General features: G+C 41.8%; 1 protein-coding gene across 4 annotated transcripts in view; it reads left to right on the top strand.

The window, feature by feature from the left end:
- The window catches only part of tnrc6c1 (trinucleotide repeat containing adaptor 6C1), a 216,108-nt gene that overhangs the window by 113,178 nt on the left and 78,110 nt on the right, over positions 1–24,820 (top strand). For 2 of the 4 annotated variants that reach the window (XM_034189809.1, XM_034189808.1), the window contains exon 4: positions 23,611–23,964. The exons of 1 other annotated variant lie outside the window; for it this stretch is intronic. In XM_034189809.1, the coding sequence (XP_034045700.1) occupies positions 23,611–23,964 (354 nt within the window). Of the gene's footprint in view, positions 1–5,220; positions 5,264–23,610; positions 23,965–24,820 lie in introns of those variants that run through there. One more of the 4 variants, XM_034189810.1, reaches the window with a different exon arrangement.

The raw sequence follows: 24,820 nt of genomic DNA, 5'->3' as shown, positions 1-24,820 counted from the left end.
AAGTGCTCACTATCACAGATTTAGACTGGTTTGTGAACAATATTTGAGGGAAATGGTGATATTGTGTATGTGGAAAAAGTTTTAGATCTTTGAGTTCATCTCATACAAAATGGGAGCAAAACCAAAAGTGTTGCATTTATATTTTTGTTGAGTGTATATGTGTATATGTATATATGTATGTGTATATGTATGTGTATATGTGTGTATATATATGTGTATATGTATGTGTATATGTGTGTATGTGTGTATATGTATGTGTATATGTGTGTATGTGTGTATATGTATGTATATGTGTGTATGTGTGTATATGTATGTATATGTGTGTGTGTGTGTAGTTAGTATTTATACACCCACCAGCAAACATTGCAATATACTAAAGTTTATGTTATGTTGAGCCAGGAATTTTGATGCAGGGCATGTAACTTTTTTTTTCAGCATCCAAAATTTAATTTTCAGTTGACATTCAATCATTCAGAGTTGTAGTCGGTTGCGTACACTGTGGTCAGATGTTTACATACACTCATCGTGGACATAAATATCGGGGCAGATTTGGGCTTTCAGTGATTTATTTGAACTGATCTTTTTCGATGACAGAATGATTGTACAACATACACTGTGAATGGAAAAAACACACAAGAATTTCACACACAAGTTGTAATGTGTTTTGTGTTTCCTGATATCAAAGCATACTGTATCCATAAATATTTGTACACCCAATGAGATTCTGAATTCACTGGTGCTAAAAGCACCCATATGTCTGTTAACTTGCAAAGGCCTGTTCACTTCCTATTAGTGATTGACTCCAGCTGGTAGCGTCTCTCTGCCAACGTATAAATGTTTATATGACCGCACTTATTGGATTGACCAACACACAGTACAGTGATGGTGGTTGGATCATGCTGTGGGGTTGTTTTGCTGCCGCTGGAGCTAATGCAACCACTAAAATACTTAGCATCTGCTGCAGTGTTCTTGAGGTTGAATCCCTCACCTTTAGTCCTCCAAATATTCTACTGGTTATTTGTGTCCCAACAATTCAGTCCATTCAACCCATATATCATTCCTCCAAAAGGCACGCACACACACACACACACACACACACACACACACACACACACACACACACACACACACACACACACACACACACACACACACACACACACACACACACACACACACACACACACACACACACATATAATAATCTCCCTCGAGATTATACAAATTTAGCACACAGTTGATTTCCCCAACAGGACAGTGGCCCTTTTGGAATGTCATTCCCAAAGTCTTGACCTCAACTTGTTCAAAAATATCCAGACTGTATGTAAAAGCCAGTTCAGCTCCAGGAATCAACAAACTAAATTGTTCTTTACCAGTCCTGTGTGTTGATGTCACAAGTATGTGGTCAAGGTGAATTTTGCAAGGGACATCCAGCCAAATATTAGGTTTACCATATGAATATTTTTGACCCATTTCAGACAATCTGAAATATAACTTGTGCACACCCTCCTTTTAATTTATTTTATTTTGTTTATTTGAAACAAAGCGTATGTTGTTCTAAGTCTGCATGTGCAGGTGCTGGACATTGCTGCATCCAGAACCATTGCATCCCCACATCTCGAAAATAATCAACTATCTGCAGCAGCCAGGTGAAATGTGGGATTTCCTTTGGCCTTGTGGGTACAATTATTTTGCCCCAGAAAAAATTCGAATAAATCATTGAGCGCAATATTAACATGATATTTATGTCCATGATGACCATAAACAGCTGACCACAACTGTACACATGTCATTAACCCAACTGGGTTGTCAAAATTACAGAACGCCCCAATTCAAGCGACTAAAAACAAGGGGGGGGTGGGGGGGGGTTGTAGCTTGATAAATCATAAAACATTGAACTTTGCTACTTTCAGGTATTATACTCCATATGCTAGTACAGCACATTTATTCTGTAGGTTCACATAAAACAGTGTAAAATGGTAAACCTGCCCACTATTTTTGTGATTATTTCCATGAAGATACACCCACTTCCCAGCCTGAGGCAATGGAAGTAGTATAGATGTCTAGTCCAGATGTCCTTGTATTGGTTTATTTAAGGTAGTGTTCAGAATAATAGTAGTGCTATGTGACTAAAAAGATTAATCCAGGTTTTGAGTATATTTCTTATTGTTACATGGGAAACCAGGTACAAGTAGATTCAGTAGATTCTCACAAATCCAACAAGACCAAGCATTCATGATATGCACACTCTTAAGGCTATGAAATTGGGCTATTAGTAAAAAAAAAAAGTAGAAAAGGGGGTGTTCACAATAATAGTAGCATCTGCTGTTGACGCTACAAACTCAAAACTGTTATGTTCAAACTGCTTTTTTAGCAATCCTGTGAATCACTAAACTACTATTTAGTTGTATAACCACAGTTTTTCATGATTTCTTCACATCTGCGATGCATTAATTTTGTTGGTTTGGAACCAAGATTTTGCTCATTTACTAGTGTGCTTGGGGTCATTGTCTTGTTGAAACACCCATTTCAAGGGCATGTCCTCTTCAGCATAAGGCAACATGACCTCTTCAAGTATTTTGACATATCCAAACTGATCCATGATACCTGGTATGCGATATATAGGCCCAACACCATAGTAGGAGAAACATGCCCATATCATGATGCTTGCACCACCATGCTTCACTGTCTTCACTGTGAACTATGGCTTGAATTCAGAATTTGGGGGTTGTCTCACAAACTGTCTGCGGCCCTTGGACCCCAAAAGAACAATTTTACTCTCATCAGTCCACAAAATATTCCTCCTTTTCTCTTTAGGCCAGTTGATGTGTTCTTTGGCAAATTGTAACGTCTTCTGCACGTCTTTTATTTGACAGAGGGACTTTGTGGGGGATTCTTGCAAATAAATTACCTTCACACAAGCGTCTTCTAACTGTCACAGCACTTACAGGTAACTCCAGACTGTCTTTGATCATCCTGGAGCTGATCAGTGGGTGAGCCTTTGCCATTCTGGTTATTCTTCTATCCATTTTGATGATTGTTTTCCGTTTTCTTCCACGCGTCTCTGGTTTTTTTGTCCATTTTAAAACATTGGAGATCATTGTAGATGAACAGCCTATAATTGTTTGCACCTGCGTATAGGTTTTCCCCTCTCCAATCAATTTTTAAATCAAACTACGCTGTTCTTCTGAACAATGTCTTGAACGTCCCATTTTCCTCAGGCTTTCAAAGAGAAAAGCATGTTCAACAGGTGCTGGCTTCATCCTTAAATAGGGGACACCTGATTCACACCTATTTGTTCCACAGAATTGACGAACTCACTGGCTGAATGCCACACTACTATTATTGTGAACACCCCTTTTCTACTTTTTTACTAATAGCCCAATTTCATAGCCTTAAGAATGTGCCTATCATGAGTGCTTGGTCTTGTTGGATTTGTGAGAATCTACTGAATCTACTGGTACCTTGTTTCCCATGTAACAATGAGAAATATACTCAAAACCTGGATTAATCTTTTTAGTCACATAGCACTACTATTATTCTGAACACTACTGTATTTATTTGATGTTTTTATTTATTGTACCACATGTATGAGCTTTACACAGCAGTTGCCTTTGAGTTGTGGAAAAGCCCTAAAACTAATCTTCTTGTACTTGTTTCCTCGAGTGGGAGTGTCCAAAACCAGCCCTCCTGTGTGTTGGAGTACTGTTGTGTCATAATAAACGTCAAGAAACAACAGCCGTGTTTAGACAAACAAGATGTTCATGTAGTTTGTAAATGCTTCATTCATGCCTTAACTTGGCTGATTAAAGGCTCAGCTGTGCAAAGCCTGTAATCGCTCACAAGTGAACTTGTGTCACGTGCGTCTTTGTACCGTCTACCCAAGAGCATGGAAACCCACTTTGATGAATGGAAAGCTGAGTCAGGAAGGTGCTATTATTAAACATCAACAATCGACAGTGATTCATCTCCCTTTATCTCCGATTTACTATGGAAGCTCTGCCAGTATCAATACTTAAATGGCGTTCTCTCAGGTGCAACATTCAGTTTATATGTTTACATTGCAGGTTCATTGTATGTACGTGTATATATGTGTGTGTGTGTGTGTGTGTGTGTGTGTGTGTGTGTGTGTGTGTGTGTATATATATATATATATATATATATATATATATATATATATACATGTGTGTGTGTGTGTGTGTGTATGTACAGTGAGGAAAATAAGTACTTGAACACCCTGCAATTTTGCAAGTTCTCCCACTTAGAAATCATGGAGGGGTCTGAAATTTTCATCTTAGGTACATGTCCACTGTGAGAGACGTAATCTAAAAAAATTACGGAAATCACAATGTGTGATTTTTATAATTTATTTGTATGTTACTGCTCCAAATAAATATTTGAACACCTGTGAAAATCAATGTTAATGTTTGGTACAGTAGCCTTTGTTTGCTATTACAGAGGTCAAACATTTCTTGTAGTTTTATCCCAGGATTTCACACACTGCAGCGGGGATTTTGGTCCACTCCTCCATACAGATCTTTTCCAAATCTTTCAGGTTTGGAGTTTCAGCTCCCTCCAAAGATTTTCTATTGAGTTCAGGTCTGGAGACTGGCCAGGCCACTCCAGGACCTTGAAATGCTTCTTACGGAGCCCCTCCTTAGTTGCCCTGGCTGTGTGTTTGGGGTAATTGTCATGCTGGAAGACCCAGCCATGACCCATCTTTACTGCTCTTACTGAGGGAAGGAAGTTGTTTGCCAAAATCTCGCAAAACATGACCCAATCCATCATCCCTTCAATACGGTGCAGTCGTCCCCTTTTCAGAAGAGCAGCCTCATAGTATGATGTTTCCACCCCCATGCTTCACGGTTGGGATGGTTTTCTTGGGGTTGTTCTCATCCTTTAAACAAGGTAAGTGGAGTTGATTCCAAAATGCTCTATTTTGGTCTCATCTGACCACATGACCTTCTCACATGCCTCCTCTGGATCATCCAGATGGTCACTGGTGAACTTCAAACGGGCCTGGACATGTGCTGGCTTGAGCGGGGGGGACCTTGCTGCCCTGCAGGATTTTAAACCATGACAGCATCATGTGTTACTAATGTAATCTTTGTGAATGTGGTCCCAGCTCTCTTCAGGTCATTGACCAGGTCCTCCTGTGTAGTTCTGAGCTTTCTCAGAATCATCGTTACCCCACAAAGTGAGATCTTGCATGGAATCCCAGACCGAGGGAGATTGACAGTCATCTTGTGTTTCTTCCACGTAAGTAAGTATTTGCAAGCAAGTAAGTAAGAGCAAGTAAGTTTTTGCTCCGCTGTTGATTTTGCAGGTTTTCCCACCTACAAAGAATGGAGAGGTCTGTAATTTTTATCGTAGGTACACTTAAACTGTGAGCGACAGAATCTAAAAAAAAAACAAAAAGAAAAAAAAACAGAAAATCACATTCTATGATTTTTAAACAATTATTTGTATTTTATTGCATGAAATAAGTATTTAATACAACAGAAAAACAGACCTTAATATTTGGTACAGAAACCATTGTTGGCAGTTACAGAGGTCAGACATTTCCTGTAGTTCTTGACCAAGTTTGCACACTGCAGCAGGGATTTTGGTCCACTCCTCCATACAGATCTTCTCCGGATCTTTCAGTTTTCGAGTTTCAGCTTCCTCCAAAGATTTTCTACTGAGTTCAGGTCTGGAGACTGGGCAGGCCACTCCAGGTCCTTGAAATGTTTCTTACACAGCCACTACTTAGTTACCCTGACTGTGTGTTTTGGGTCATTGTCATGCTGGAAGACCCAACCATGACCCATCTTCAATGCTGTTACTGAGAGAAGGAGGTTGTTTGCCAAAATTTCACAATACATGACCCCATCCATCCTCCCTTCATTACGGTGCAGTCGTCCTGTCGCCTTTGCAGAAAAACACCCCCAAAAATGATGTTTCCACCCCATGCTTCATGGTTGGGATGGTGTTCTTAGGGTTGTTCTCATCCTTCAAACACAGCGAGCGGTATTGATACCAAAAAGCTCTATTCTGGTCTTATCTGATCACATGGCCTTCTCCCATGCCTCCTCTGGATCATCCAGATGGTCACTGGTGAACTTCAAACAGGCCTGGACATGTGCTGCTTGAGCAGGGTGACCTTGCTGCCCTGCAGGATTTTAAACTATGGCGGCGTAGTGTGTTACTAATGTAATCTTTGCAACTGTGGTTCCAGCTCCCTTCAGGTCATTGACCAGTTCCTCATGTGTAGTTCTGGGCTTTCTCAGAATCATCCTTACCCCACGAGGTGAGATATTACATGGAGCTCCAGATCGAGGAAGATTGACAGTCATCTTGTGTTTCTTTTATTTTCTAATATTTCCGCCAACAGTTCTTGCCTTCTCACCAAGCTGCTTGTCTGTTGTCCTGTAGGCCTTCCCAGCCTTGTGCAGGCCTACAATTTTGTCCCTGGTGTCCTTAGACAGCTCTTTCGTCTTGGCCATGGTGGATATGTTGGCATGTGATTGATTGAGTGTGTTCGCAGGTGTCTTTCATACAGGTTAACGAGTTCAAACAGGTGCAATTAATACAGGTAAAGAGTGCAGAATAAGAGGGCTTCTTAAAGAAAAACTAATAGGTCTGTCAGAACCAGAATTCTTGCTGGTTGGTAGGGGGTCAAATACTTATTTCATGCAATAAAATGCAAATGAATTATTTAAAAAATCATACAATGTGATTTTCTGAATTTGTTTTTTACATTCTGTCTCTGTGATAAAATTTACAGACCTCTCCATTCTTTGTTTTTGGGAAAACTTGTAAAATGGATCAAATAGTTATTTGCCCCACTGTACATATACATACGAGGTCTGTTAGAAAAGTATCTGACCTTTTTATTTTTTGCAACAACCTTATGGATTTGAATCATGTGTGCTTGCATCAGCCAAGCTTGAACCTTCGTGCGCATGCGTGAGTTTTTTCACGCCTGTCAGTTGCGTCATTCGCCTGTGAGCAGGCTTTTAGTGAGCAGTGGTCCACCCCCTCGTCGGATTTTCATTGCGAGGAAAATGTCTGAACGATTTGGAGCTTTGCAATGGCAGAAGAGGTGGACATAGCACTTTTTCGCTTTCGGTGGCTTTTCAGTTGTGTGACTATCCGAGAAATTGTGGACAAGCTGGGGCTTTATCACGGCGTTGCTTTGTTCTGCGCCATTCGGCTCCGTCCCGAAGCGCGAATTCTTCCGCACGTCTATCTCAATGTGCCGAAAAAGTGCTCATTCTCATCATTTTCTCCTCTGAAGTTAAAAGTCAATCAATCAATCAATCAACATTTATTTATAAAGTGCTTTACAGCACCGACTGGTGTCCAAAGTGCTTAACATTAAAAACACAAATTTACAAAAATAAAACACATATAAAATAAAATTTTAAAACAACACATAAAAAAGAACATAAAAATAACAGAACATGTCACCTCCCCACTAAGTGTTAAAAGCCAGTTTAAATAAATAAGTCTTTAACTTAGATTTAAAAAGTGCTAGGTCAGGAATAGTACGTAACTCAAGAGGTAGCTCATTCCACAGTCTCGGGCCAGCTTCCACGAAAGCATGATCACCCCAGCGTTTATATCTTGACCTTGGAACATCTAAGTAACGCTGGCCAGACGCCCTTAATGTCCTACTGTAGGTGCGCAAAGTTAAAATTTCAGACAATTAGGGAGGTGCAAGGCCATAAATAGCTTTAAAAACAAACATTAAAATTTTAAAATCAATTCTAAAACGAATTGGAAGCCAGTGGAGTGAGTACAGGACGGGCGTAATATGCTCACATCTAAAAGTGTTTGTCAAAAGATGAGCAGCAGCATTCTGCACCAACTGGAGACGTGCAAGAGATGACTGATTAATGCCCAAATAAAGTGCATTACAATAATCAAGTCTGGAGCTGATGAAAGCATGAATGGCTGTCTCAAGATCACGTCTACTGAGAAAGTGCTTTATTTTAGCCAAAAGGCGAAGTTGGAAAAAACTAGCTTTGACAACAGAATTTATCTGTTGATCGAACCTCAAACAGCTGTCAAATATCACTCCCAAATTCTTGACAGCTGGTTTTACATAGTTAGCCAAAGCACCAAAATTTGGTGTTACCACATTTGGTATGCCAATGCGCTCAAACACTATGATCTCCGTTTTACCATCATTCAGGTAAAGGAAGTTTTGGGACAGCCACTGCTTTACATCACGAATACAATTAAATAGTGATGACAAAGCATCACTCCCATTAGTCCTCACAGGCAGATAGATTTGCAGATCATCTGCATAACAATGAAAGGACAGGTTGTGCTGGGTTATAATTGACCCCAATGGCAGAATGTACAAAGAAAATAGAATTGGCCCAAGGACAGATCCCTGCGGCACTCCACAGCACAGAGGAGCAGTTGATGAGGAAAGGTCCCCAATCATGACAGAAAAGCTCCTTTCAGCCAAATATGATCTAAAGCACTTAAGTGCAGTACCATGAATGCCAATAAAATGTTCCAACCGGGAAACAGGTACTGTGTGATCCACAGTATCAAAGGCTGCTGTGAGGTCCAACAGAACCAGCACAGCAGGATTCCCTGCATCCACTGACAAAGTGATGTCATTATGAACTTTTAAAAGTGCTGACTCAGTGCTGTGTCGCGATCTAAACCCAGATTGGAATTTTTCAAGGATGAGATTGTCTTCTAAAAATGATTGTAACTGTAAAAAGACAACCTTTTCTAAAACCTTAGATAGAAATGGCAGATGAGACACAGGTCTAAAATTGAATAAAACTGATGAGACCAGGTGAGGTTTTTTAAGAAGAGGTCGAACCACAGCATGTTTAAAAGCAGCTGGAACAGACCCTGATCTAAGACAAGCATTGATAAAAGTTAGGAGACCCGCCCCAACAGTATTAAAAACCTCCTTCAGCATCTTAGCTGGAACAACATCTAAAGGACAACTTGTAGATTTTATGTGTTTTACAACATCAGCGAGAGATGCAAAAGAAATGGGCTCAAACTGTTCGAGCACAGCAGAATGTGCACGAGGAGCAGACAACTCAACATTACAGCTCTGATCAGCGTTCTGTCTGACTGATGAAACCTTATCAATAAAAAACTGAAGAAACTCCTCACAAGTTGTGGTTGTAGCGTCCATCAAAACAGAGGTGTGTGGATTTACAACTGAGTTTATAGTCTGAAATAACACACTGGGACGATGACAACTGCTCGAAATAATATGAGACAGATATTGTGCTTTTGCCTCCTTCACAGCCTTCTGATAGTCAGTTAGACTGTCCCTCAGAAAACCCAGAGACACCTGTAGTTTGTCCTTTTTCCATTTTCTCTCCGCCCGTCTGCAGCTTTGCCTGAGGGCACGGGTCGTGGCAGTAACCAGGGGTCGGATTTTGATTTCCTGGATTTGCAGCGCATCGGTGCAACAGAGTCCAAAATTACTGTGCATGTAGAGTGGAAAGAAGAGAGGATGTTATCTGGGAGTAATGGAGAAACCAGTCCATTCATGGCATAAAACTGAGAGTCCATGAAAGCAGCAGCAAAGTCCCCCACTGTCGAGGAGGTGACCAAACAGTGGTGAGAGACAGGAACAAGTGGCTTACTAGCAGATGGAGGAGCAATAAATTCAAAAATAACAGGAAAGTGATCTGAAATAGCAATGTCTGATATGTCCTTAAGTGAAACTGAGAGCCCAAAATAAATAACCAGGTCCAAGGTGTGTCCAAGATTATGTGTTGGTCCATCCACAACTTGTGTTAGACCAAAAGAGTTCAGGAGGCTTTTAAAATCATCAGCCAGCTGATTAGAAGGACAACAGATATGAATATTAAAATCACCACAGACCAAAAATTTATTTATTTATTTATCATATTTTGGGATAAAATCTGCCAGAAACTCAGAAAACTCTTGAATAAAATCCTTATTAAATTTTGGTGGACAGTAAACAACAGCACAGAGCACAGGACAGTCGAACTCCATCACAAACAACTGAAGTTCAAAAGTGGAGTAGGCATTAGAAGATAAAAATCGGCATTTAAAGCTGTCTTTAAAAACCATGGCCACACCCCCGCCTCTACCTGATGCTCGCAGGGAGCTGAAAAATGAGCAGCCGGGGGGGGGGGGGAGCTCAGAAAAGGCGCTATTTTCACCTGGTTTCAACCAGGTCTCCGTTAACAGGAGAAAGTCCAGATCACGACTGGAGAAAAAGTCATTCAAAATGAAAGTCTCCTTGTGAGTGACCTTGTGTTGACGAGCGCCACATGGACTGAGCGCACGTCAGTCTGCTGCGAGACATGACTGAGCGGGCGCAGGTTCTCCTGCACGCAGCCATGACTGCAGCTCCTCACAGGACGCAGAAGTGGAGACCCGGCACCCCGCACAACCGGCCGGAGCCACCGATAGCGAAAAGTCAGGGAACGCCGCACGTCGTAGCTGTCATATGGTGTGAAGAATCCGGCTATAAATTGTCATGGAGCATGTTTGCAGGAAACAGCCAGGCATACTCTGAGCCGAACACGGACTCCTCCTCTCTTCCCGCGTCCTCTGCGGCGAGACGCCGAGGCAACACGCCAAGCGGCCGGCGTAGAAAGTCCGGTACGGACGCTAAGACAGGCGGCGGGGGCAGCCGCGTCCCTGGCCGTCCGCCCGAGCCAGGAACAGCGAAGCCCGAACGCTGATAAGAGTCTGGCAATCATACACTAGGAGCGGTGACACATTCCATGCAACAAAGTGCAAAAACAATAAAAATGACACTAAAAGAAGCGAGTGCCGACGGCAGGCCACATACAACGGCACCATCTTCTAAAATGACTTGTTTATAGATAATACTCTATATCTTAAAAATGTAAAGTGAAAGAATTTTGGAAACATCTTGTTTTGAGTCATATCTGAGATGAAATCGCGGCCCAACCTCTGGTACAGAAAAATGTTGCAATGCAGAACTGGCTAATCTTGCAGTTCCTTGAATAACCACTTGAACCACTGGCTCCAAAGGTGATTCATTTCTCTTAGGTCCCCATGTTAAAAATCCCCAAATTTATAGCACAAATAAACATGTTTACAGCCTGGTGCAAAGCTAGCTAGCTATAGAAAAGCTAGCTATAAAGTTAGCAATAATCAGGGCCATGGTTGCTTTGAGTGGCAGCTGTGTGTAGCTCCGCTGGTGTTAATTTTGTCACCTGTTTTTAATTTAGACTTAGTCTTGTGTCAAATGTCTTATTACTTTTTGTCATATTTATTCATTCACATACCACTTATATAAGTCAGGATTTAATTGACTAAAGCCTGTTAATTTTAGTCTAGTTTTAGTCAAACCAGAACTCAGTGTATTTTAGTCTTGTTTCAGTCTAGACATTTTAGTCTTTTTGTTAAAAAACACATTTGATTATTTCTGATTGCTATTTTGGTCAGTATACAGTGCCCGCCAAAAGTACTAGAACCCTGGTATGTCACACATTTTGTCCTTTCTGAACATTTTATTATAAATATCTGAGAAAATATGACTTGTTATGCAGTTAATTGTACTAATGAACTATCAAAGATGTCTGTGCTGCAGTATTTCTTTTGAGTGAAATCTTACAGTTATTAAATTTTTTTTAAAGACTAAGTTGAGGATGGCTTATTGGTAAGTTGGGACTTGGAATCAGAACTGTCATCGGAAGGACTGTCACAATTCTGTACCAAGTCCATGTCCCGTACTGTTGGACTGAATGGACACTTGTTTAATAAGATCACTTGACATTATAAGTAACTAGATGCTAAGCTCCAGCTTCTCTCTCTTGCATGTTTGGCAGTTCTTTGTTGTGCTTTGTTTTATATTGTTATTGGCAGTATGGCCAAAGCTAATGGTCACCCCTCTGAGATGGGTCTGCTTGACTTTCTTCCCAAGATCCAAAAAACAAAACAAACAAACAAATGCCAAAGGGAGTTTTTTTTTTTTCCCTTTACACTGTTGTGTGTGTGTGTGTGTGTGTATGTGTGTAATTTTAGACCTTCTTGAAGAGCCTTGAGGGGACTTGTGTTGTGATCTGGTGCTATATAAATAAATTGTATTAATTTATGTTAGCTGTGTGATCACCAGGTCAGTACTAATTGGTAGGGTGGAGAAAAAAATTATTCTAAGATGCATTGCAATGCAGACATGGGCTATTCTGAATCGATTCACAAATGCCAGTCGATTTTATAGATGGTAATTGTTGTGGTTAGAACGCGGTGCTTGCCACCATTAACAAGCATTTTCCACGTTCCTTATTTAAATCTGTTTTTACTTTTAATGGAGTAATTTTTTTTTTATCCAGAAATGTTCTTTTTCATTTCATTACATTTGTCATATGGCTTTATTGTCATTTCAGCGTGCTGTCTGTCTGGGCGACACAGCGAGCAGCAGCTGCAGATCCTGCGCTCTGTAATGAAACAAAAGAAACACCTGTTTTTGACTATAGGCAATAAACCACGGGAGAAGCATGTAGTGACAAGTTCTGGTTCCATCTGAACATGTTTTTTAACTTCAAAGTAAAAAAAAAAAAAAAAAAAAATCAGTTATGTGGCGCAACACTTTTGTGTACACAAAAGAAAATCTCTGCTTTTTTTTCTTCACCCTCTGTCAGCACATTAAAGGCTCAGCTGAAAGCAGGCTCATTCTGCTGTTTCATAAAGGGTTAAGAAACAATCCAAATAGCTTATTTGCCGAGTATCATGACTATCATTTGTAGTCACCTAAAGTTGTCTCCACAGCTATTTCAGAGAGAGAAAGATGCATTGATAAGTGAAATATCCATCCATCCATTTTCTTCCGCTTTATCCGGAGTCGGGTCGCGGGGGCAGCAGCTCAAGCAAAGCCGCCCAGACCTCCCGATCCACACACACCTCCCCCAGCTCCTCCGGGGAACCCCAAGGCGTTCCCAAGCCAGCTGAGAGATGTAATCCTTCCAGCGTGTCCTGGGTCTTCCCCGGGCCTCCTCCCAATGGGACATGCCCGGAACACCTCTCCAGCGAGGCGTCCAGGGGGCATCTGGAAAAGATGCCCGAGCCACCTCAACTGACTCCTTTTGACGTGGAGGAGCAGCGGCTCGACTCTGAGCTCCTCCCGAGTGACCGAGCTCCTCATCCTATCTCTAAGGGAGCGCCCAGCCACCCTGCGGAGGAAACTCATCTCGGCCGCTTGTACCCGCGATCTCGTTCTTTCGGTCATGAGCCAAATCTAATGCCCATAGGTGAGGATCGGAACGTAGATCGATCGGTAAATCGAGAGCTTTGCCCCCCTACTCAGCTCTTTCTTCACCACGACGGTCCGATACAGCGACCGCATCACTGCAGACGCTGCACCGATCCGTCTATCGATCTCACGCTCCATCCTTCCCTCACTCGTGAACAAGACCCCGAGATACTTAAACTCCTCCAGTATCTCCTAAGTATTTCCTAAGATTAAGTATCTCCTCCACTCCTCCACTGGTGAAATATGAGTGAAATATAGCCCTATGAAACCTAGTTGAATTATGAGGTGCACAGAGATTCCCACCCCTACTAAATGGCAGGTAGATTTGACTTTAGGGCTGCTGTTAGTTCAGTGGTTACTGAGGTAATATACTGGTCATACTTTGTTATATCTGCTCCAAGCCAGCAGTTATGATAACCACGACCCGGTCCACACAAATATGCATTAATCAAACACCCAAACCAAAATGAGCCTGTTAGCCTTAGATTGGCTTGTTGGGTAACTGCAAAATGGGAGGAAGGACATGTTTAACCTTCATTCATCCTGCCCAGGTCGTGCTGTTCTTACCTACCTCTTTAAAGGTTTATGGATTGGCCAGGAGTTGCTGCTAATAGGGAACCTCAGTCTCGTTTGAACACCTGCATGATATGGTGGGATTTGCCCACCTCTGGGGACAGCCTGCTCAAACACATCATCACTTTTAATGTAAAAATAGTGTACTGTTTTGTTTTTGGCGGCAATCACCGAAGCAGTCGTGAAAAATGCAGTTTTCTTCAGTTTCCAGTGGAGAAGGGAAGACAAGACAAATGGGAGAGGTCATGACGGTAAGTTTTAGCCTATACACCTTGACAGAGTAGCTGTGGTCTCTCGCCTGCACAACCACCTCGACATGTTACAGTTCCGAGTCATAAACAAACTGTAACACATGTCTGCTTTCTACTGCATCGTCACTTTTTCTTTGCATTTTCGCTTTGTTTGCTGTGTAATTTGCCAAAAACTCTTGAGAAAGTCCCATGTTTCTGATGGGGACAGACGAGGGCTGTCCCCGGATGTAGGATATTGCATCATATGCGTCATATTTCACCTCTTTAGCGCCCGCCCTCAAACGAGACTACGGTGCCCAATTTCAAGATCTTACTTCAAAAAATCTTAAGTGTTGGCAGATTTGTTTTTTAAACATTGGAACAAGTTAAACATCTGACAATAGAACAAGTGAGAATTCACTATACGCTCTTGAAATGACCTGAGAAAACTGCTTTTGAGATTTATTTATTTATTATTTATTTATTTGGATGTCAGCCTTACATCTATTAGAAATAACAGCAGCTTAAAAGTCTTTTGGTTCTCTGATATAACCGAAAAACCTACTTTCAAAACTGAAATTCTGCTTAAGTTATTGTGTCTTAAATGAAGTCTGAATGTTAAGATTTTTTTTTTCATTTTTGTAGTGTGTAAATTGTAATTATCCATTTCACAAGTCACATTTTGCAGAATCTGCAAGTATTTTTAAGAAAATTTTGAGGCACTGCAGCACACCAAAGGCAAATGGTGTTCTAACTGTAAGCGGATTTAGAGCTGAGCTGGTTTCAGGCAGTGAGACTCCTGCTCACTGTGGAGCTATAGAAGAGGGTTGCAGGCTGTCGAACACACATTCTCTTCATCATCTTGCCTTTCCTGCTTTACCTCCTTTGCTCGTATATGAGGTCTATTAGAAAAGAAACCGACCTTTTTATTTTTTTCAAAAACTATATGGATTTGAATCACGTGTGATTGCGTCAGACAAGCTTGAACCCTCGTGCGCATGCGTGAGTTTTTTCATGCCTGTCGGTTGCGTCATTCGCCTGTGGGCAGGCTTTGAGTGAGCACTGGTCCACCCCCCTCGTCGGAATTCCTTTGTCTGACTTCTTCCTGAGAGACTGGCGCTTTGCTTGATCAAAAATTTTTTCAGGAACTGTAAGGCACATCCAAGTGGACACCATTCGAGAAATTCAGACGGTTTTCGGTGAAAATTTTAACGGCTGATGAGAGATTAAGGAGTGTTACTATCGCTTTAAGGACAGCCCACGGCGCCGGATGGCACGCCGCGCCCCGAGCCACCGTCGTCAGCCTGTTTCGAGCTGAAAACTTCCACATTTAAGCCTCTGTTGACCCAGGACATTGTGAGAGAACAGAGAAGTTTCAGAAGAGGTCGGGATCAGCAGTTTATCTGGACATTCCACCGTTAAAGGAGATTTTGTAATGAAAGATGTGCGAACGGATTCGCGCGTCGGCACCCAGCCGCTTATCTCGCGGCGCCACAACAAAACACCTCTGTTGGAAGCATTACAGGACAAGTTTGAACATGCCCAGCTGTTAAACAATTTCTCGGATACTCACTCGACTGAAAACCATTGAAAACCGCCTGAATCTTACGAATGGTTATCAACACGGAGGTGTTTTGCTGACGCGCGAATTCGTCCGCACGTCTTTCATTACAAAATCTCCTTTAACAGTGGAATGTCCGGATAAACTGCTGATCCCGACCTCTTCTGAAACTTCTCTGTTCTCTCACAATGTCCTGGGTCAACAGAGGCTTAAATGTGGAAGTTTTCAGCTCGAAACAGGCTGACAACGGTGGCTCGGGGCGCAGCGCGCCGTCCGGCGCCGTGGGCTGTCCTTAAAGCGATAGTAACACTCCTTAATCTCTCATCAGCCGTTAAAATTTTCACTGAAAACCATCTGAATTTCTTGAATGGTGTCCACTTGGATGTGCCTTACAGTCCCTGAAAAAATTTTGATCAAGCAAAGCGCCAGTCTCTCAGGAAGAACTCAGACAAAAGAATTCCGATGAGGGGGTGCTCACTCAAAGCCTGCCCACAGGTGAATGACGCAACCGACAGGTGTGACAAAACTCACGCATGCGCACGAGGGTTCAAGCTAGTCTGATGCAATCACACGTGATTCAAATCCATATAGTTTTTGAAAAAATAAAAAGGTCGGTTTCTTTTCTAATAGACCTCGTAAAATCACATCTCTCTCTCTCTCTCTCTCTCTCTCTCTCTCTCTCTCTCTCTCTCTCTCTCTCTCTCTGCTGTGATTGGATAAAGGTGCAGCCCCCCCCCCCCCATTTCCAGAAGAATCTGTCACACATCAGAGTGCCAGCTGTATAAAAATCGCTTCCATAGGCTTTTTTCTTCAAATGGTGTCTCAGCCACAACGTCCTGTGTTTTCTAAGAGAAAATCACCTCTTAAAATCAGCTGGGGGAATTGGCCGTGAGCTGCTGTGTCCATCTGCCACCCCTAATTCAGTAATAATGATAAGAGGATAAAGGGAAACCACAGTGAATGAAGGAGAAAGACATCAGAGTGAAGGAAGGTGGGGAGAGACGAAGGGCAACAGCAGAGATGAAATTGAGCAGATGTCGAGAATTCCGAAGAGAGGGGAGCTCCGGCTTTAAAGCCTCGGATTCCTGAGCTGCACGGAGGGAAAAGCACAGACAGGTTTTAGCACAGCTCAGTGAGACTGCCCAAAAAACATCTGCAATCCCAGGGGCAGAAATTACGTAGAAGCTGCCACCCCCACCCACCCACGTACACTGACACAGAAAAAAAGATAGGCAGTCGGTTGCAATATGTAAACGAACATGTCAGTCTTTGTGCGAGGCTGTTTGAATGCATGCTCCATGGCCCTATCCTGTACCCCCCCCCGCCCCCCACCCCCACTGTGGGCCTCAGCATTACATAACTGTTCTCTGTGTTCGGCCTCCTGTATGTTATTCGTTGCTTCACTGCACACTCGGGATGGCAGCCAATGGCTAAGCATTACTCGTATTACAGCACAAAGGCTTCTTTTTTTTTTTTTTCCTTTTTTTGCTGCAGGCTTGCCACAATTTTTATCTTCCCGACAATCTTATGTTTTGTTATTCATAGAGCTTTGAATACCACTTTAGTTCACTGTACTTTTTCTGATCACCTGATGTCTGGGTTTATTCTTGAAGCACTTTTTCAATGTAGTTTTTGTGATTGTTATCCTGCGCAATGTTAAAACAGTGAGCATGATATTGTTTTCAGCGCCATGTGTGTCTGTGGACAAGAAAAATCAAAAACTGCTAGATGGATTTCCTTCAAACTTCGTGGGAATAGAGTAGTTTGGCCTAAGGTCAAGGACAAGGAAAACGTAGTCTGAAAAACATATATTTTTTGTATATCTCAAACACCAGGTACCCTAGATGGATGAGCTCAAGCATATATTAGTCAGCAAAATTGTGATTAAAATGTGATTAATTGATAAGAATGACTTGATAATGAACTCATAAGATGAATTCAGAAATCATCAAAAAAAGCTTTACAGACATGTATATTTACTTGTACATTTATATTGTGGTGTGTAGAGCACACAGGGTGTGAATCGGTGCTGGATTCCTGCACCTGCCTTTCATTCCATTGTCATCCAGTGTACGGCACGTCCAATTGCTGTACAGCGGCAACATGGTCACACAGTGGAGTGTGCTTCTCTGTGGTTGTGTGTTTCTCTGTGCATTATCCAGCAAGTGGCTCAGCGACTAGAGAAGGCTAACGGGGTGCTGACGCTTCACCTAGCTGCAACAACAGATTCGTACTGTAGTTGGTTACTTTTAAAAAGTGGGGATGGACCGGTTGTCTGCCTAGGTGGTTGCTATCCAAGATCCAAGGTGATGTGCTATGCTTCAGGTACAGTGACGATTAGAAAAAATGACATCTCTCTCTGAACTGATTTGATAATTATGAATGTTATATTTGTCTTGTTTAATATTTTGGATTTTCCTCTTGACACAGTTACATGTGGTGTAGAATGAAGAGACTTTCATTCTGTTTATGACTTGTCCTAAGAAAGGCTTAGACCTTTAATAAGACCATTGTTTTCATTTTCTATGAATCAAACTGTTGATGTGTTAAATTGTGAATGTTGGCTGAGGAAAGCTTGCATGTCATCAGTCATTGATTTCCCAACCTGGCAAGTTCTATCCAGTAGTCTCTGTACTGACCGAAGTAAATAAGTCTTATATAAACCCTGAAGCTTTCTTATGTCAGTGCTTATCCCAAGATTCTGTCACATGATCCACATGACAGTCTGCGTCTAGGATGCAAGTCCGATGCAGGATACTTCATCAGCCTAGGCCTGTCCTCATTTATGGTTGGGTGGATTGGGACAAGACGGGTAGCTTGAATAGACATCAAGCCCAGGCCTACATGTTGGTAGTCCAGCTCCTTAGACAACTGAACAAGAGTGTAAAATAACGAAGTAAGAAGGATCTTTAAAAAAAAAAAATACAACCTCAAAATCAGTCATTCTCAATACTGAGAACAGGGCGGGGTGGTGAGGATTTAAAACCATTGACTGAAGTGACTTTTGCGGTTTGAAAAGTCTTGGTTTAAAATGGCTTGTGAATATTAAGATATTTGTGCATATGTTGTGAAGGATTTAGAACATGTAAATGTCTTTTATAGTGTATTAGTATTGGCGACGAAAGCAATAAGTGAAGTGCACATCTCAGGCTGCGTGGTGCATTACGGGTAGGCTAAATTTTTCGACTACGAACCCACAAGCTATGGTGGCAGAAAGCAGCGAGGAGTGCTGTGATTTGGATCATTTTAACCTCTGGAAAGTTGACTATTTAAAGCCTTTTTGTAAGCTCCGCGGATTGCCTGTTACAACCAGAACTACATATGGCAGTGGACAGAAGCAGAAAGAACAGCTGGTTGTGCTTGCGTGTGCTGCATCGTTACAGAAACTACCGTTAGTGCCGACAAAGGAGGAAGAGCACGCTACTGTTGAAAATGACCAGTCCTGGTTGATAGTTGGAGACAAACCCCTTGACCCCTTGAAGGCAACTGACGGATGGTTAGACGAAGTCCAGAGACTGAAACTCTGGATATTGCAGAATATTTGCTAAGCAGGGATGAGAAATCGCTACTCCGCCGGCTTCATAATGACGACAATGACGGTGAGTCTCACATATAACCTCTTTGGTGTCACGTTTGTTTTGATAAGTTGACAGACATACAATGATATGTGCATGCATGCAGTTTGTTTATAAAACATGTCAGTTTTACAATATTACGCGTCACGTCATTCATGGCGCGACATTACAATCATACGCCGATGCACGAAAATGGCGGCACGGTTTCAGGATATTGACAAAATAAATGTGTGCAAGAAACTTACAATTTTAGTCCGTGTTTTACGTCCGTCTGAATCTTTCTTTTCTGTGGCGAAATTGTGTAGAATGAACGGAGGTTTACGACCACATTTCTTCTTTCCATCTTTGTGTGGACTCGACAGAGCTTTGCAATCATGTGTGTTCAGCCAACTTTCAAGCCTATAAATTCCGTTCAAGCATTTGAAAACAGCACAATGCGCACCTGTCGTTATTGTATGCGTCGCTTAAGGCTTACAGCCTTTGAAACAATCCGTGTAAAAGCCTTAACTTTTACAGTCCGCTAATGCTACTGTATACGAAATTCAATGGGAGCGGTGTGAGTTTGGGAGCTGGAATTTTTGCCCCGTTTGACCTACGCATGTGCAGATGCGTTGCGCACTTCGCTTATTGGGACATAAATATTTAGTGCCAGCAGCTGAACAACTAGGGCTAGCCAGTTACATGATCTCAAAAAGGGATTGCATACAAATTTTTGTCAGTTCTGGTGAAAAGCTTTGTACACTTTCAATTGATATGGATAGATCTAACAGTGTCTTATTTGCTTTGTGTGGTCACTCTGAGCACTTTAAGTTGAAAGCTAAGGATTTCCCAAGCTGATTGGAAGCAATTGGAATAGGGTTATCTTTTTATTGTTTGGTGACTGGATGAATTAAAACCAAGTGCGTATTCTCTCTTGATTTATTTCATATATGCGGTACGAGCACAGCGAGCATCCAGTCTGTTATTATGCTCTGTTGCAGTCAGTGCTGCTGCAATGCAAGTTTTTAAAAATATAGTTAGCTTTCCTTCACTTCACTTGTGCACCAAGTCTTTTTCTGATGAATGTGATACAGAGGTGGGACAAAGTCACCATCAAGTCACTCTCAAGTCATGAATCGTCAAGTCTCAAGTCATAATGGCCACCAATTGTTTGCATCCCACTTCTGATGTGATATATCTTTCTTACCGGCCAATCAGTTTCCACATAAATGAGTTCTTCTCTGCGTTCTCTGTCTTCCAACTGCTCATAGAGATTGTATAGGTGCATAGCCAGAAGAGTGAGGGGATGAATAATAATAATAATGGTAATAATAATAATAGTGAGATTTATCGGTTCTCACAACTAAAACGTTGAATCAATGTGTCCTAATTTTACTACTACAATACTGCATGCAGTGGAATTGATAAGCCATATAAAAAATCTGTTTACTTAAATGATTAAAAATAAAAGAAATAATTGAAGTATAACATCTTAGAAACTACAAGTATTTGATCCTGACCCTCTATCAGAAGATACTCAATATGAAATTACTCTGATCGGGATCTAGGCAAAAAAAAACCTGGGCCCGGTTTCATAAAGCAGTCTAATCTAAACTCACTTAGTATGCTCATCTTTTAACGTTAGTGCTTAGTCGGCTAAAGTTTTGCATTTTTTTGACTCAAGTTTTTAGTCTGGTACAGATAATCTTAATTTAGTCGACAAAACTTCAGTGTCTTATCAAATAAAAGAGGCGGCTATCATGGACCACCACTTGATGGAGGAGGAAGGAAGGAGAGACTTGCGGCGGGAGCAGGTGTTCCGGAACTGGAATAATCCATTGGAGATGTTTATGGATGCCAAGGTCAGGAGCATTTCTCTGCTGCAGCGGACTCAGCCATGTTTGTAGCAGACAGACCAACCTGGAAGTAAACAAAACTGTCGCGCATTGGAGGCATTTCTTGGCAAGGGCACTCACAAGGCTGCTGTGACCGTGAAAATCATTGACTGACGTAAAATTGCTAATCTACAAGTTTAGTCGTCGATGTGAAACGGAGATGGCTAATGTTGGGCAACTAACCTTAGTCTCTTAAGTAAGCTTAGGAGACTAAAAGATTAGACTGCTTTATGAAACCAGACCTGACATGGACATCTGTGTTAAAAATATCTGAACTTTTGATGACATTGCAAAGGAATTGCAGTGTCATCACTGCAGCACCTTTTCAATCAACCAATCAGACAGAGCAAAAGTTGTCATCCTCACAGAAGGAAAAACTTGTTTTTACAGTCTGTGCCTACAGTCAAGGGATTTCTCACACAGCATCTGTCAGATTAGAGACAAAGAACGTTATCTGTGACAGCAGATTGGACAGACAGTGTTACTGCTGAGTGTGAGGGCTTTTATCACGGTAACATTATAAGCTTGTTGGTAGCTGTTTATTGTTGTCAGTCAAATAATTTGGGATTGCAGTAATATCTTTTATTAAATTATTTTGGTGTTACAAGAAGTGCTAACTTGTATTCCTGTGCTGGTAGATAAATATGTTTACATTGTTGTTCTTTTTTTTTTAATAAAGTATTATAAAGTTCATATACTAAACTATCTGGGTTATTCATACTTCAGTCATCATACTCTTCAAAATGGTACCATTCTCAAATGACATGTTGTTATAAATATTACAGTTGATCAATATTGGGGGGGGTCGTGATTTTATTTATTTTGTTTTGCCATTTGCCCAGCCCTTTGTACAAGTTAACAGCTTTGGTGGATCATTGAGAGTGAATCATTTTAAGGATCGTAACCTGTCGCATGAATATCTTTTGCTGTGTGGGCTAAGGACTCTTAACATTACTCTCCTGATGGTGCAAATGGGCCACAGTGCTACAACAATCAAATTTTGAGGTCATTATGGAAGAATTGACCCCTCATCACTTTGACTCTGTGAGCAGGCACTGTGACAGATCCCATACTGTGAGACTTGTGTGTCTGGGGCATCTCCATAAACAGATTATTACAGTGCTACCCTGAGAATATTACAGCTCTCTGCTTCCACAGACTGCAGCCTGGTGTTTAAATTGACCACTGCCTAGAACTGCGATTCAGGCAGCCTAAAGTGACTGTAAATTCTTGAGCATTTATAGGCATAGTCTTGTACGACTTTTTAAAATTTAACTTTTTCTTATTCATTCAAATGTAACTGTGGGTTTCAAAAAGAACCAAAGGGGAGGAAATGTTCAGTCACACTAGCTTTGCCAAAAACACTGAAGATATAGATGGGATAATTTTCTGCAAGTGCACAAGGGCAACATATGGCTGTGATGCATGAGCCATGAACAAAACTATTGCAATACCAGTGATCAAAGCACTTTTCTGTACAATTTGACTTGGCAAGGTGTTGCAGGAACCGCTGAAATAAGCTGTGGATTCAAACCAGAAGACACATGTAAAATTTGAGCCATTTTCTTTTCTAAAAATCCTTGTCTGTTCCACTACACCATGAAGCCATATAACTAGTGATGCAACAGACAAAAGTTGGATTGTGCACAGTTTCTCCAGTCACAGCTACAGGAGTGTATAACTCCTTCTAATTTGCGATGAGCATCCTGGTAACTGTAATGTCTATATTTGTCCAATTACTTATGGCCTCTGAAAAGTGAGGGAATGTGTCCAAAAATGGCTGTGATTCCTAAATGCTTTAACTGAGCAGCTCAGTGCATAAGCAGCTGACCTGTCTGTGTCCTTGGACAAGACACTTAATCTGCATTGTCTCAATCCACCCACATTTTAATGGGTACTGACCATGGCTGGGGAAGTAACCTGTGTTGGAATGGAGTCCTGTCAGAGGGGGTGGGGGAAGGGTGATGGCGTAGACTCTTGCTCGCTTCACGCTACAGAATTTGAAGATCAGCAGCAGCCCCAAAGGGGCCGACATAGGATAACCTCTTCTTGAATTAAATGTGAAAGTTTACACTACAAGCGCATGTTGATTATTTCATATCAACTCCATCGTGGTGGTGTACAGGCACTCACTCCCCTTCAACCGCTTACTTCAATTAAGGGTCGTGGGCGGCTGGAGCCTATCCCAGCAGTCATAGAGCCTGAGGCAGAGTACAGCCTGGACAGGATGCCAGTCTGTTACAGGACGCAAGTCTGTCGGTGTACAGGCAAAGTTACAAAAATGGTTGCTGTCCATATACTTATGGACCTGGCTGTGTAAGAATGTGGTGCATCGTGATTCAGATCAACTAACTGAATCGAGCCAGTGTGAAAGCAGGATAATTATTTTCAAGCAATTAATTAGCTGGCTTATAAAATGTATTTATTTATTTTTGGTAGATTTTATCATTTAAATCATATTGATGACCGTATCGCTGTGTGCTCAACATTGCTGCTTTTTCCTAATGTTCCTGCACCTGCCTCATCCCTGCGCTTCTTCTCTCTTGCTTCTTTTCCACCCCCACTCCAGTGCCAGACTCTGCCAAGCTCGATCCCACCCCTCCTGTTCCCCCTACCAACCCCGGTGCCGTCCCATCACTACCCCCCAGCAGCGGCAATGGCAGTCGTGCTCCCTCCGGAGGCCAGTTGCAGACATCACAGCAGGCCCAGACTCTGCTCCAGCAGCGTTACCTGCCCAGAGAGGTGCCCCCTCGCTTTCGCCAGCAGGAGCACAAGCAGGTGCTGAAGAGGGGCCAGCCTCTGCCCCCGGGGACGCTGCCTCTCACCACCTCGGGGCGTCCTTCCACCTCTGAGCCTGCTGCAGCAAAATCCAAACCCTCCTCTCCCTTTTGCTCATCTAACTCCACAAACACTGTGCATACAGGTCAGCCCAGACCCTTGCAACTCACTACAGCCATTCCTGTCCATGCTATGTAATTGCAATATGAGCATATTAAAAAAAAATCTTTTTCAGAGAATGTTTACATGCTGCAGTGAGTTTTTTTCAGTAGAGTTTAATTGTGGTGATTAATTCCAGCATGGCCTGACATGGATTCTGAATTTATTATGTAGATGTAATCCAGCAAATTTATTTCTATTACTGTGTACAGATGCTTTGTGAATACATCTAGCCCTCAGAAACAGGTTTCACATAAATCTGAAGATGTAATTAAACTTTGGCTAATTGCTGATCAGCAGCTTTGAATTGGCTGTTTCTAAGAGTTTGTTTTTTGCATTTGCTGTTGATGGCTGCAAGCCTCACTCTGTGCTCTCCCTGTCCTGCTTTAGCTCTGTTTCTGGCTCTGTGATTGTAAGAGTGCAGTCTACCTGCAGAATTCCAAAGGCACAGCTGTTGTTTATTTTTGCTCTGCTTGGCTGGGAATTAAAAATTGAGATGGAGGAACAGAGGTTTGGAGAAGAGAAAACATGGCTGAGTATCTGCATTTTCCTTCATTTAGCTGGTTTTGCCTTAAAAAAAAAAGTCCTCAACATGTTATTGTACAGCCATTTGTGGTGTTTACCCAATTGATTTGGTTTAATTTTTAAAGCTCCAGTGTGTAGGATTTAGTGTCATCTGGTGGCGAGTTTACAGATTGCACTGTGCTATCAGTCAGACTTTTGTTTCCTTTCATGTTTTTGTTTCTTTGGTGAAGAGGGATTGATGCTTCCTTGTCTTCTGTGTTGACAAACAATATGTATGATCCTCCTTTTCACAAAAATGAGGGTTGTCATACTTTTTA

This window comes from Thalassophryne amazonica, chromosome 16 (assembly GCF_902500255.1).
Source record: "Thalassophryne amazonica chromosome 16, fThaAma1.1, whole genome shotgun sequence".
Taxonomy (NCBI): Eukaryota; Metazoa; Chordata; class Actinopteri; order Batrachoidiformes; family Batrachoididae; genus Thalassophryne; species Thalassophryne amazonica.
The sequence above is the reverse complement of the archived record's forward strand: the minus strand, read 5'-3'. Positions and strand labels throughout refer to the sequence as shown.